Below are 15975 nucleotides of genomic sequence, written 5' to 3' on the forward strand. Positions count from 1 at the left end.
GCAGCAAGTAAGGAACTCAGCCGGTTAAGGTAGTCTCATTTAGATTAGGACAGACTCTTTGCAGTTGTGGGAAGTATCCTCAATGTATTGGGTCGGGAATGTGTCAGCGTTTAGAAAACTGATAACAACATATTTGCCTAGCTTTTTGGTTACTCTTTAATCCAGATTCTGCACTCAGATGCCATTTGGAGTGTGTTGCACTATTCAAAAATCAATTGATGATGATGATGTTAGGAGACGAATTATAGAAGAACAGTTCTGTTGGGTGATCTGCAACGGCTGTTTGTTTCAACATTTATTTTTGTTTTGAGACATCCTGTTGTGTTTTTCTCATTTGTGTAGAAGACCGTATAAGAAGGAGTGTCAACCAAGGTTAATGCCCAAAGTCTTCACCTCCTCATTGTCTGTGTTTTCTCTATTCTCTCACTCTAGGTCATAGCGAACACGCCAGCAACGTTAGTATCCAATGCAGTGTGCAATGCCATGTGCTCTGATATTTTGTTGTGTGCAAGCATGGACTCTCCTATCTGGATAAAAGAATGTTCAGTTTAATGCAGTACTTGTGCCGTTACTGACAATGCCACTTACACATACTTCAATCTAGCACTGCCCGTGGTGTCAATTTATTTTAGATTTTTTATGTAGGACTGCCTTTACAGGATGCATTTTTAAGGATGTTGATTCACTCCCATGCCACTGGTATTGGAAGTAGCATCCTTTTGACTCACAGGGCTGACTTCTTATATCACCCATAACATTTGAAACGTCTGCTGGGGGCCTGGAAAAAACAATAAGTTAAAGTGCCAGAAAGTTACAGGAAGGGGCTCAAGGACCTCTATTTATTTATGCTTCTGTTATTGGTTTTATGATATGTGAGATCAGAAGGCCATACGTATGAAAAGGCAAAGCAGGATTGTTAATGCTTTCCCTCTCTACATCTTTCTGGCATCCATACCATTGTTCAATTATTGTGCACATATGAGATTAGGCTATATTAAATGAGGTTATTATTTTGAAGGCACTTTTGGCAAACTTGTATTTCTATGTAGTCCAGTTCCTTCCTCAGCTCTCCACGCTGCTTTCTGGTTACATCATATTTTGATTTGCATACACTCTATTTGCCTTTCACCCAAGTCTTTCTTTAGCATTTCAGTGAAGTCCATCCTTTCTAAATGTTAGTCCCTGTTTTTCAGTTATTCATTATTTCTTATACGAGTTTTGTCCTCCTTTATGTTCAACGTAAGATCTTGGGATCAGACCAGCTGTGACCCAATCTTTAAAATCTCCTAAATAGGGAGATTTATTTACCTCAACCTAAAGAACACGTCTTTTGGGAGAAAATGGGTATATACCTTCGGCAGCTAAAAGTCTCTAGTTTAATCATAGAGACCTAGTCATACAATTACATTTGAAGCAGATACTTGTGACATCACTTTGCAATATATTGTATGTGTCCCGTGGTGCAAAGCTGAGACCCTCCTGCGTTATAGAGTGGCAAAATAGAAAGTGAAAGGAAAAAAGCCTCACCGTTGCTGTTTTAAAAAAAAATATATATAGGGGATGATCTAGAAACTAGTAATTGAAAAATGTCAAATTGCCACATTGTGGATCAGCATGAATCTTGCATGTATTTATTTGATTAGGAATGACTAATGAATTTCTCCCTATCACAAATCATCTATTTTTTTATCATAATAAACTTGAATATCAAATAGATATGTATGTTTTATTTCTAAAGTCCTTGGTTAAAAAAAAACATTTTTGGATTGGATGGGTATGCTTAACAGACACAGCAAGAAACGTTACCTACCTGTTTTGTTCCTGGTAAAGTGTAATGATTATTGTTAAATAAGGGGGCTAAACTTGAAAGAGCACCCCCATCAGCTTAATATTGAATTCTGACTCAGGGCTAATTACAATATACCATTTCAAGTAAGTAGTCTTAGTTTTTTTGATTCTATAAGGTGAAAACCAAAAATCAGATATTTAACATATAACACACTTTATCCTAGATGCTAAGGTAGGCCCCACTGACTTCATTCTAGTAGCATCCAACAGATGCCAATATGCTGTTTTGAAGGAAGGCAATAGTGGCTTGGTGAAGTAAATTTAAAAAGGGGGTGCAGAATAGAGTAAGGTGTTTAATAAGTAAATACCAGTTAGGATCTGACTATCCTGCTGAGGTAATGATTGTGAGCTGGGTAGGATACTTGACTTTGGGTCATGATCCTTTATCCTTGAGGAATTAATCAGCTAGTTGAGGAAGTCATGGGTATAAGGCAAGTGAATGTTAAATGAAGGACAGCTGTTCCTTGTTGCTACATGGAAGGATCTTTTTTAGCAAGGACATGTATTGTATGGATCGTGAGAGCACAGTATATAGTGGTAGACCAATTATTGTTTTTAGTAACACACATGGTGGTGAACTCCTTTGCTATCTGCCCAGGTTTCCCGTATGTTTAATTTGAGCAGTTTTAGAAGCCTGCTTAAAGAAAATATAGTTAAAAAATAAATAACAGTGTAGTGTGCTGTTTACCATAGCAGACTACTCACATCTCTTCTACGTTTGTTTTGGCTGAAGAAGCTTACAGTTCATGCGCGTAAAGAGTGATTGCATGCATGCCTCTGCCTGAGTTTTGTTTCCTATGTCCTGCATGCGACAGGTGGTGTGTTGTTCTATCACGGCTTTACTAATTGTTCCCCAAGTCACTGCATTTCTCACTGACAGATGTTGAACACTAAAGCAAAGCTCACTTCAAGCTACCAGAGCCACCAGAATACAGAACAAAACCATGCAACCAATTAGCTAACCCATTTGGTGGAGTGTGAAGGACGTTGAAAGCAGAAGGCATTTAAGGAAGATTACCAAACCCCATGGAAATGTTGCAATTAATAAAGAAGCCTTAATGTTTCACCACAATAATGTTTTCAGGAGTGTACGTACAGTGAATGGTCCATTGACTGCTGTATTATTCTGCCTGTATGCACACAGTACTAATGCTGACATTTCACATAGACTAATGTCAGCATCATTTATAGGTATGCTAAAAGACATTGAATCATGCCTCACTAAAAGTCACTAAAGTTTGTATGTCATTACTTGTAGTTGAATAAATGATACTAGAGGTCTGGTTCACTAAGGTGAATTCAGTAGTAAAAGTAAGTTCTTGACTGGATTTAACTATTTTAAGCTTGGATTTCCAAATGGGATCCGTGGTGGATGTAACTAGGTTAAGGAGTAAGGACATCTCTACAACTCTTGTAAACCGCACTCAAGGGTTGGGAAATGTATGTTGTAAGGCATGGTTTGACTTGAAAGTTTTGGAACGCTTACATATAAATATTTTCATAGATGTTCCCAAACTTCAGTCCACCCCTTTCCCACCTTGGAAATGATTGGTTACTTACTCCCCTTCGAAAATGGGAAGGGAGCTAGTTCTCCCCCAGATTAGATGGAGGTGTAAGGGAAAGGCTTGCTAAATGGGGAGAAATGTGTTCTCTGTGGAGTAAAAAAAAAGTGCTTTTGCATAGAAGCTCAATTTCTCCTCTGTAAACTTCGCTGCTATATAGAACTCCTCAGAATTGGAATAGGACTCCAGGGAAACGTAATCTGACATTTCCAATAGTGAGCCATTAAACATGTACAGGGCACATATTTCCAGGAATACCATCTGGAATAGTGGTGAATACCAAAAGTGGTAGAACTGCACATTGATGTAGATCCATGGGTGCATCTTTACTACATTTTTCATGAATTGAGCCTTTTGTTTCTACCTCACTGCTCTAAATAGTATCTCAATATCTGAAATTGAGTGATTTGGCCCATTTGTCACTGAATAAATAGCAGTGGTTAACATATGAATGGCGTTAATTATGCCTCCTGCACCCAGTTCCCTCTCAGTAAATTGATTTGAATCACTTACCAAATGCATTAGTGTTAGTGTCCCAGTGATTCATAGTCCTAAGTAATGTACTTCAACCAAAGAATTCTGTTCTGAGCAATAATATTTCCAAACTCGTAAATGAAAGGCGATTATTTTTATTATTGTAATCCAAGCAGCCCTATCATAGAGAGAGATATATCTATATAAAAGCCCAGGGTTTACCACACATAAATAAGGGTTGCACTGTATAGCAAAATAAATTTAAATTGAAAAGGAGAAATAGATTAATTATGGTTAAAAAATAGATAATTACATTCTTTAAGTTGATAGGATAGCTTCCATCCCTACCAATCTTGGTGTTTTGGGAAATGCAAATGCATGTTTGTTTTGCAGTGAATTTGATGGGGATTTCCTAAACTGTGATGTATTGGTTGCACTATTATCCACTTTTTATTCCATTTAGTTGTCACCTCTGTGTCCTTTCTTCTCCCCCTGCACCCTTTCTTGTAACCTCACTTCAATTATGCCAGCAATGAGTACGTGGAGCGTTTTAATGCCAGTGTCCTCAAAGATTCTGCCACTTCTACCCACAAACCCATCGAGGTAAAAGGCCCCGGCGGCAAGGCCACTATCATTCACGCTCAGTATAACACACCCATCAGCATGTACTCCCAGGATGCTATCATGGACGCCATTGCTGGCCAGGCACAGGCCAGGGGCAGTGACATGTCCAGGTAAGATTCTGTTATCTGTGTAATCTGTTCCGTGCATGATCATTGGCAGTTCATTAATGGTTATTATGGTTACATCCCTATGTACAACCTAGCTGTCAGAGAAAGATAGTATGTTTATCAATTCTATGTATTTACATGCACAGGAAGCCCTAGAAGCTGCCCACTGAAGCCTTCCAGCCTTGAAGCTCCCTTTCCGTAGCTAGTTCCATCTCACTAAATGTCTGTGTGTAATTCATGCATTTTAAAACCTTATTTTTACCCTTTTGGAGGTTAGTTATCCTGTATTACTGCATTTCGTCGGTTCCACCTTTCTAACAAATATTTCTTTTGGCACAGCTTGAAAAGTGCCTTGTTATTTCCATTTCATTTGAGGATGCTTCACCTACAATTTGCAGTACCTAAGTATTTAGCAGTGCAAATGAATGCGTTGCTGCTGATATAAACAGGTGAACCCGTTTGTAAAGAAGTACGAATAATTCCTTTCCATCTCTAAAAGCATGTGAATCAAGTACTGAGTGGTCTGACTCAGCCGCAGGCCTACCATTCTTTTTATACACACCACTTGTTTGTAAAGTACAAGTTATCTTAATAGAATCTTAGAGCTAAGCAGCAGACTCTAATGTGTCAAATTAAAAGAAAAGTCATTCTCAGGAACAATGATACCACGCACATCTGAAAAGCTGGTGATTTTAAATTTGCTGGAATTCCAACAGGGTCAAGTTTAGTGCTGCAGTCCAGGAAAAGGTTTCCCTCCGAGGAAGGCATGCTTGATGTGTGGTGCATTACGATCCAAACCCTAGTGTCCTTGTAGGTTTATAGGGATCTATTGTGTCTTTTGGACAATTAATGAAAATAATGTAATGCTTACTGTCCATTGGGATTTCATGCAGACTGCTTATACAAATAGCAGGCATAACTATAGCCATGATTATTACCTTACCAGCTATTCAGAATCAGTTTTAATACACATGTCGCTTTCTTGTGGTTGAATCACAGTTTACCACTTTAGAAAGGAGTGTTCTGTTTTCCTTTAAAAATGTTATCATTTGCCCCAACAAAATGTATGGACATTGTCTTCAGAAAAGGATGTAAAACAAGAATGTTAATCAAATTGGAAGAATAGTAGGATAGTAGAGATATATACAAATCTCTTCCTACTTCATAAAATGAAAGCATAAAAACTTAATTGAAATACTTCTGTAGGACTATAACAGGAGTATTAATGAATTAGACTTGTGGTGTGTGTTTATGCTTTTTAGAAAAATGTGGTTTTTGGCAACAGGTTTTGAAGTGTTTCTGTAATAGAACATGATTTTAATTTGTTCAGCGTAATGATTCATGTGACTGATTTTCTTGTGGTTGGCATAAGCGGACACTACTTGACCACTTTCTGAACAACCCTAAACCCTAACAGATATGAGGCCCTTGCAAATCTGCCCTTCTAGTCTGTACTGCCATTTACAAATTCTTCCATACAACAGTGGGATCTCAGATCCTATTTAGGTACTACATTATAACAGGATTAGTTCTTGGCATTTGTAGTTTTCAAGAGGTTTATTTTTATTTATTTATTGAGGGTTTTATAGAGTGCAGACACTACTCGCATGGGTGTCATAGTGCTTTACAAAGAACAGAGTTTACACAGAATACATGTGGTTGACGATGAGGGTCAAAACTGATTCTATTTTAGGAAGTCTAAAACAAAACTATTAAGGACAAGGAAGTTCTGTATGCTACAGTGTAGGCTGGAGTGGATTCTGTGCTGCCTGGTCCTGGATACAGATGGATGGACTTGAATGTGAATCGTCCTGGTGTTCTTGTGAGACCATGAGGATGGTAGGTCTTCGTGTGGAGGGATAACATTTTAAATTCGAAGGATCACAACCCTCAATCATTTGGTGTATAGGATAAGTTTGTAAACACCTGTTCTGATACTAGGTAATAAATAATTTAGGGGGTGGTCCATTTCTTTTTAGTTTGGAATTACCATGAGACTGAGTTAATAGGAGAAAGTAATGGGAGGAGGAATTGTTCAAAGAGTAGAGCAGAGATGCCAGAAGTTAGTTCTCCTAAGAGATAATTACCCAAATAATAGTCTACACTGTCCCAAATTTAGTTGCTAAAATGGTGAAAAGTTGCAACGGCAGAGCGTTCCGAATTTTCATGGCCAGCTAGGCATTATCTCGCACTGTGTTGATGCCTCTAATGCTGCTTGCATTGTGTCGTATGCCATTCTGTGTTGTTCTTCCCCAACGTTCAGTAGATTGAAAACAATCAATTAACTATTTTTTTACAAATAAATACACTGGATTGGACTCTTAGTAACAGTATTTTTTCGGGAAATGTATTAATTATTTAAGATCCACGTTTAAATGTAAATTATTATATTCAATAAGTCTGCAGCAGTCTATACGATTTGGGAGTAGTGCTCAAAATAATGTAAAAAGTAATGATCTCTGTTTAAAATATAAAATATCATAATTTCTATTCAGGTGTAGCATTTTACTTTGGACAGAGTATACAAAACTTAACTCAGAAAGAAATTACTAATTAAAATATTTTTAGAATTACAGCAATATGTACAAACAATACATAAAATAAAAAAACAAATACAATTGTAAAATGCATTAAATAAAATGTGTTTTTCTCGTGGATGTTCCAAGGAACTGATTCTCAAAGTCTAGGGTTTACAAGTGAAGCTCCAGATTCCCAAGATTACTGTTGGAAGCTAGATTTCTTTGTTTTTTTTAGTAAAAGCGAGGGGTTACAGCTAGGCCAAAAGCTTATCTTTTCAGTAGTTTGTAGAGGCATGGTGTAACTGCTGAACAGCTTCAAATCACCCTACTTGGTCTGTTGGATGAAAAGGCTCCAGAGCTTTCAGTTTTGTCACTAAAACTGTTTGCTTATGATCTTGGTTATGCTTTTTATGCTTTTTCAGCATGAGCATTTAGATGGCATTTGTGGTGGTGGTGCAAAGAATCGGGACTAGTCAAAGGCATTTTTTTTATTTTTCCAGTCTAATAGCAAAGCCCAAATTGTGGCTCATATCAAAATGTTCTCTCAAAGCCATTTCTATCAGATTTCTACCAGGTGACTTTTTTCAGTTAAAAGTCCTTTCAGAGTGAGCCTTAATTGGGATTTAATATTTGTGTACAGACGTTTTTTATCAGGGACAGTAGTGCTACATCCATTCCCATGTTAAGCGGGTTTCCCAGAGCCTGTGCCTTAGTACCAGGTCAAAGACTAATGTGAAGTCTATGTATGCAACATAGGATGGCACCTTTTTGACAGTAATGAATTTATGGATTATGTAGTTAAAACTGAATACTTGATCTATGGTGGACAGACATTTCTGAATCCCCCTTGTATCCAATTTAGGGTGTTTTCCTTTCCAATGCAATATTTAAGGACTCTGAGTGCCATCACAGGGAAGCTTTTGTAGTTAGTGTCTATGAGGCTGATGTTTTTAGTTCATCTTTGTGCCTTTCATATAAAGAATGATGATTATGCTGTTCAGCCATAGGCAGTAGGGGGCAGGTATTTGACATGCAGACTTCTACGCAGGTTTCTGGAAAGTTTTTGGACCATCGTTCTCAGCAGTTTTTGAATACTTCTGAAAGTATAATTTATGTCCCAGGTGCGTTTGTCTTCGGCAGGACTTTGGTTTCTTCCATTATTTAATCATCCATGAAGGTGTCTTCATATAGTGTTCTAATTGTATTTTTCATTTCTGGGTTGTTTGTTCAATTAGAAGGTTCGGGAGTCCTGTTTCTATCTGGCAGATACAATTGGTTGTTGGTCCCAAAGACTGCTGTGAAGATGCTTGTCCATGCATCTTCTGTGACATTTGTTACTAGAGTATTTCTTTTGGTGATGAGCCCTCCCCTGATTGTTCTTCAAATGGTCTGTAGATCTTTCTTAAATGCTGCTTTTTCTAAGTCTAGCCACTTATTGCTGAACACTTTCCCCTTTTTTTGGATTCGTTTTTATAGCTGCTTCTCACCCTCCTGATTTCTTCCGAATCAATCTGTGTGCAGACAGGTCATCGAACCACATTATGGGGGTCATTACAAGTTTGGTGGGCGGAAAAGGCTGCCTGACAAGCTCCCGTGGTCAGGTTGCTGCCAGAGCGGCCGACTTCCAGCGGGCCCCATTACAAGTTCCCGCTGGGTCGAGGGGTGGAAACGGTGTTTCCGCCCGCTGGTCCAGTGAGGAACAACCCACAACATTGACACTGGCTCATAATTGAGCCGGCAGCAATGTTGCGGTGCGTAGGGTGCAACAGCAGCTGTTGCGCTTTTCAATGCAGACAGTGAAAAGCGCAACAGGGCTGTCCATAGGGGCTCCTCCACCCCTTCTCCACCAGCTTTTACATGGCGGTCTGACCGACAAGCAAAAGTTGGCAGAAAGAGGGGTCGTAATCCCCAGGGCGACTCCGCATGCATCGCTGTGCTGGTGGGTTAGGACGGCCAGTACCACCAGTCCCTCCAGTGGAGTAAAACTGGCAGTACTGACTGTCCAAATGTGGCCCAACCGCCACGGTCATACTGTGGCAGTCTGACTGCCACCAAAGCAGTTGGACCACGGCTTTGGCGGTGGTCAGACCTCCACCGTGGCCCTGGTGGTCTGAAGACTGCCAAGGACGTAATGAGGGGCTATGTATACGATTCTTTCCTGAATCTTCTTAAGTTTTGGCAAAGTATTTTGGCCTAAAGGAATTAGCAAGTTATCCACTCATTTTGTTGGCCGATTTTAACTATCAGATTTGATAGGGTTTCCAAAGTTTCTGTGGCATTTTGCTTTGCTATTGTTTTTACTTCTAGGGTTGGGTACCATTTCACACCTTACTTGTCAGCGGACTCACCAGACACTGTTTGGTTCATGTGTGTCTCTCTACAATTGTTAGGTATGTTGTCCTTGTTGGGTTAGTTAGACATTATTACTGCCTTTCAAGGACCCCACTCTTTAACAGATGTTTCTTTCGGCACACCTTGAAAAGTGCCTTTGTATTTCCATTTAGTCTGAGGGTTTTTCACATAAAATCTATGATACATGAGTATTTAGCAATGCAAACGGAAGCGTAGCTGCTAATATAAACAGGTGAACCAACTTGTAAAGAAGTTATAAGATTTCCTTCCCATCTCTGAAAAGCCAGTGAACACAGGACCGAGCTGACTTATTCTGCCCCAGGCCTATCATCTTTTTTTATACACAACATTTAATTGAAGTCACTGCAGGCCTATTAATAAAATGGCAAGCAGTGGAGTTTTGGGATCGTTTTCTACTCTCCATTTTAGCCTTATGTGTTTGAATTTGTATCAGTCCTCCATCCTTATGAGGATATAATCGAATATGGTTTGTGTCCCACAGGCATTGAATTTTGGGAGTTTGGCATTGTTAATTTCATAGTGGTTATGAGCTGAAATCAAGCCGTCATTGGTGCAGATGTTTTGTAGTTGGGTAACACTTGCATCTTTTTGTGGGAAGTGGTATAGTATGCATGAGATCCCTAAATCAGACTTATATTCTGTAATTATCCCATTGTACAGTTGAAATCTCCACATATCAAGATGTTTGCTTTTGACTTGGCAGGTTGGGATATTAGCTTTTGTTACGATGCGGAGATTCAAGAAACCTTCAATTGTCTTCTGTTAGGCATAAACATGTACCAAACTTAACGTGGAGTTGTTGAGCAATGTGATGTCACACCATAATGTGGCCAATGTCTACCCAGTCCTGGGTTGTGTGTTTACATTTTTTAGTTCCTTTTGTGGGTGAATGAGTGGACTTTTAGGCTCTTTTGGTGTACTTGTGGTTCAAATTTCGTTTTTAGTATCCTGAAGACTTTCTCTATTTGTTTATTTGAACTGCTTCTGGGTTGAGACACTTACGAAGTTTCAAATGATTGAAACTTTTCCTCTGAGTTCATTTCCTCTAGTGCATTTAGGTCTTTTTTTACCCAACTTACTTTCGTAGGGAGATTCTTCATGGTGATTGCCCTGGTGGCAGTTTACTGTTTTGTTTTGAGATAAGTTCCCCCAGTGTTTCCTCAATATATAGACCAATTTTTATTCTGCTCTCAGTCCAAGGATTGGTATGTGAATTTGACTCCTGAATATACTCTATTAGATTTTAATTGCCTGTGCCCATGAGGATATAGTTGTCTCTTGGTCCTAGGCTTTTTGACATTACCTTCTCCAGAAGGGTTGCAGGCCATTTATATACCTTATTTATAAGAAATGTTTTTCCTACCTTGCTTAGTGTTTTAGAGATGTTGTTGATGGCAAAATGTCTTGCACCATCTGGACACTTTATCATTGCTGAGTCATTTACTATGGTTGTAAATTCCAGTGACAGTTTCAAATTTGTGATTTCTGATTTGTTATTTTTTCCAGGCTATTACGTGCTTCTGACTGAAACGTTTATATAATACTCTGCTGTGGTGGTGTTTTTAGCTGTACTTCCATTCTAGTATACTATTTTGATAGGTTACCTCCTTCTGGATTGCTTGATTTGTGGCTTGTAGAGCTCTGTGGAGCTTTTGAGTCTCTGTTTCGGTGGGTTTATTTTGTGTATCTTATTGATGTTGATCTGTTAATGGTTTCTTTGTCCCCTCTGCGTATGTTGGTGCTCTCATTATGATTGAATTTGTTTCCAGTAGCTGTCATGTTGAACTATGGGAAATGTCTGCTGTACTTTGAATATCTTGCATCATAGTTCTGCATTTTTAAGTTTTAGTTCCTGCATAAATGTTATGAGGTGAGGAGGTGAGATCCTACAGGTGTGCACATATCCTGCTTTCCTGTTTCATTTGTTTGTGGACCTAAGTCACTCTTTTTGTTTGTATCATATGGTTTTGTTGCTTCCTTGTTGGTGACTTTGATTGTCCATCATCAGAGTTCAACTTTTGCTATGTGAGAGTGGCAATGTGTCTCGATTTAGGTTCAGGATTTTCTACGTCTTTCATGCCATATTGTATGTTTAATGACCTGATTTCTGGTCACATGATGACTTATTTCTATACCTGTCTTTTTTGGTTGTTTTTTGGCTTCCTTGTCCCAAGCACTTCATTGTACTTTTGGCTTATTGATCTGTTGATTTTCCACCTCATTTGTTTCCACTCATTCAAAATGTTGGCATGGGATTTCTGACGTTTATTTCATTTCAATCTTTCTTTTATTCCCCACACTAAATGCCATGGCTTTTATCAAAGCGCAGTTCTGATCCTGTGATGCTTTCCCTCCTGCAGCTGTGCTGTGATGTGTAAGGGCCTGTAGTGACTGGATTCAGGTGGTTGACAGTATTTTTTATGTTTCTTAGGGAGAAAAGTTGAAGACAGCGGATTTATGTATTTTCTCTTAAGTTGTTTTTTTAGGGGAAGCTTCTGGTATAGTGTTCTGTTTTTTCATGAGGGGTTTCTTTAAAAACTAGTATCACTTTGGATATTGTGCTTTCTAATTTTAGATCTCTGTTATATATGAGGTCCGTAAAACTGAATTTCCATAGTGGCATGCAATTTAGTTGTTCCTGTTCGTCAAGGAGCAAGAATTCATTCAAGTTCTCATATGGCGATCAAGTCGTTGTTGACTCAGTTGCTGATGATGTATTTAGTAAGTCTGTATTTTGCCTGTTTCAGCTAGGTTGGGTAGTGGTGGGAGCAGTGGTGTGTTTCCTCAGTATGGTGGATCGATATCTTCTCGAGATTAGTTCTTGAGATGTTAAGTGCCATTTTTCAGTATTTGTAAATGCACTTTGTAAGAATAAAACTTCACCAGTCATTAACACATGAGTCATTACGAGGACATTTACTTCACTAATTACTATATTTATGCTACCATGTTCCAGTAAAAATGCACTAACACTTCTGAACTGGGCTCATGCCTGTTATCCAAGGAATTTGGAATTTACATGGTTACTATAGACACACAGTAACATCTAAGTAGGACAATGTGGTGTAATTTTAAGTTTGACTAAAATCTTCTCATGGATAAATTTGTGGATTTGACAGATTATGCGATGTTGAACACCCATAAACTCTCATGTTTTTGATAGTCATAAACCATGTGCAGGTTGTTATCCAGTATTCTAGATTTACTCTTATGAAGGACTGGAGCCAACACATTTTTAGGCTGAGAGGTTGGAGTAAATATCCCAAAAAATGGGAGGGAGTGCAAAGGAAGGATTTTGTTTACAGGGGAGAAAGTGTCAAATTGTAAATGTACTTGTGCTACACACAGACGCTTATGCATCTGTACATATGTGTCAATGGTTAAGCATTGGACTAACATGGATTTCACAAAGAATCCAAGAGCTCGTCACTGACTGTAGCACATTCACATTAGGAGACCTGAAATCCTCCTTTATTTCCATGATAGGCAAATGTACTCTTAATGTGTGCTTAAATTTACTGGAGCAATTTTTCAACTATGTTTTCCTGAGTAGAGTGTTTAGGATTTATCAGAAACAATTCATTATTTGGGTATTTTTAACTTTTTTTAATTTTGAGGTTTTTTAAAATATTGCATATGACTAACATCTGATCATCTACACAGATATGTTCACTTCTTTTTACATCTGCTCAAATTTTGCATTTCGCTCTGACTACATGGTAAATCGTATAGCATTGCACCTGTAAGTCCTGCTCAGTTCTACAATCTCGGAATGTTTTGCTGAATGCTCAACTTTTTTCTCCAAATATTGTACTTGTAACATGGAACTTTCTGCCAGAGTTTTATTTTTTTCTGGACTGAAAAGCCATCCTATTCTTCTTTTCAAAAAGATTAAATCATAGCTGCTCAATGTCTTGTCCAGACTGCTGCAAAGAAAGTAGCAAACTGCTGGTTACTAAAATGTTTATTATATTTATTACTTATTGTTCTTAATTGATCATTTCTCTTCTTTTTCCTTTTTTCTTTATCCACTCTTTCCTTTTTAACTCCTTTCTGCTACTAACACTGCTGTAATGTGCACACCACATCTCCTCCTAATGATGTCTACCCAAAAAAATGCCATTTGGGTGTTTTGGTCCCATGATTCAGTGTCCCTGACTCACCACTAGCGTAAGTAGACCTGTGTAGCTTGCAAGATACAGTGGACAGAAAAATGCCCACGTGTTAATAGAATAATATTCTTTTCTCGTACATTGAGGATGCATTTAGGTCCATGATACAAGTTAACACACAACTGATGTCTTTAGTGATGGATTCTCCCTTTTAATTCAGCTCATCTACCTTTCTGTCTTGCAGTATAGGATATGGAACTCCATTATCGTGTTTCAGTCCCACATATTTTAAGTTGTTTTTACGGGGATGGTGAATTAAAGTAAAAAGTTGGATGACAAAGCTAGGAAATCTGACTTATTTTCAAAATAGGTATACTTTTGTCCTGACACTTTTGTAACCAGCATGATATTTAAATGTCCTTCCAAGCACACTAGCTATTATACCTTTTTCACTTGAAATTTTGCTGGCACTGTATTACCTCTGTGACAGTTTTTAAGGTTAACAGTGATGCTATTACCTTTTGCTAATTATTGTGTTAATTCACATTTTTAAATTTCTAGTTTCTTAAGAAAAGTATCCAAAATCAATACATAAAAAATAATTAAGTATATTACCTTAAACTAAAGGTGCCACTATTTTCATATGATCTAATTTAACACCTGATTTGCTTACTAGTATGCTGCAGCTGTTCACGTTTAAGCATTTGTGATTACCAAATAATAATAATGCCATTTTCATAGCTAGACAACATATTGTTTGTTGACCAAATGTTGAACAAACTTCCAGATAATTGGCCCACATTTCTCAAGATAATGCTCCATTAATACATTCACTAAAACATTAGACTATAAGAAGGTTTTTCATTATTAAATCACTTTATTCAACATTTTAAAAATATTACCTTCTTTAAACAAAGTGCCTCTTTAACACCGTTTCACTTTCCAAATTTGGCATTTGTACTCTATGTGGCACACAGCTTACTAAAAATACCCTCTGATAATAGGGTTTGTGTACTTTTCAAATATATTGAATGCAACCAAGTACACGATAATATGGAATGCATGTACATTAGATATAGTTTCAAATGTAATTCCTAAATCGAAACATATTTCAGTTTGATATTTCTTTGTAATGAGGAGCTAACCTAGTTTCAGTTCTCCCTCATTTGTCAATTACAACTTACCAATTTCTGGTTCACAAGAAGTAATGAGACTATAGGCCTGATTACAACTTTGGAGGACGGTGTTAATCCGTCCCAAACGTGACGGATATACCACCTACCGTATTACAAGTCCATTATATCCTATGGAACTCGTAATACGGTGGGCAGGATATCCGTCACATTTGGGACGGATTAACACAGTCCTCCAAAGTTGTAATCAGGCCCTATATTCTTACCACATTCCAAAAATGACGTGGCCTAAATGCTAGTATCAATCTGAACATGTTATTCAGAAGTCCTGGGCTTTGTCATACATACTTTCATTTTAAGAAAGCGTCCATTGCAAATGATGTGGATCAGTGGTTAATTTTCTAATTGAACTCAAAGGTAAAATACAACATTAATGTTAACATTGTATCATTGAGTTGCACTCTCAGTTGAGCTCATATGATTCTCCAACTATTTGACATTAAGCTCATGATCTAATAGGGGCCTCTTTGAGGGAAATTAGACTATGGGCCGCATCATAAATTTGGACGCCTGATCGCTGGACCGCCAATATGAGGGTGGGGAGGCGGTCAACAAGCTAGCAGCCTCCCACTGACGTATTATGAACTCCCTGACTGGCTGGACGGTGCAGACAGTGCGGCGGCATTGGCTTCGGCTCTCAGAAGAGAGCCAAGTGCAATGTTGCATGCTCTGTCTATGCTGACAGAATGCTCAGAATGCGCACTGCATGCCATGGTAGACAGTGCGCATTCTGAGTGTGCTGACGGGGGAGCCTGCACTGCCCACAACATGGTCATGAGCAGTGCAGGAGCCCATCCTGTGGCCTGTTCCTGCTTTTCCGCCAGCCTTTTCATGGTGGTCACCCCGCAATGAAAAGGCTGCAGAAAGGCAAGTCGTGATCAGTACGGCGGTGCCGACATTTACAACGCTGTGCTTGACCATGACTTGCAATACTGCCACCCCACTAGGATCCATGATCCTGCTGATGGTGGCTGTCTCCCTGCGGTCCAAAAGCCAGCATCGTAATCTGGTGGTCGAACCAGTAAGATTGCAGGGGTCGAACCGCCACCACGAGTACGGCAGTCTTAGGACTGCCGTTCTCTCTATTAGGTCCTATATGTTCAAAGTTTAGGCATGGTACAACACCCATGTGGTAAATATTATTAAAAATAACCAACATCCAT

The 15975-nt window shown here is 38.6% G+C and overlaps 1 protein-coding gene across 8 annotated transcripts in view; it reads left to right on the top strand.

Annotated features, from left to right (window-relative positions):
* LDB3 (LIM domain binding 3) overlaps positions 1–15975 on the top strand; it is a 508962-nt gene that overhangs the window by 267316 nt on the left and 225671 nt on the right. For 2 of the 8 annotated variants that reach the window (XM_069240604.1, XM_069240607.1), the window contains exons 4-5: positions 433–455; positions 4415–4618. The exons of 5 other annotated variants lie outside the window; for them this stretch is intronic. In XM_069240604.1, coding sequence (XP_069096705.1) covers positions 433–455; positions 4415–4618 — 227 coding nt within the window. Of the gene's footprint in view, positions 1–432; positions 456–4414; positions 4619–13656; positions 13678–15975 lie in introns of all 8 variants that reach the window. One more of the 8 variants, XM_069240602.1, reaches the window with a different exon arrangement.

Source organism: Pleurodeles waltl, chromosome 6, assembly GCF_031143425.1.
Source record: "Pleurodeles waltl isolate 20211129_DDA chromosome 6, aPleWal1.hap1.20221129, whole genome shotgun sequence".
NCBI classification, from domain to species: domain Eukaryota; kingdom Metazoa; phylum Chordata; class Amphibia; order Caudata; family Salamandridae; genus Pleurodeles; species Pleurodeles waltl.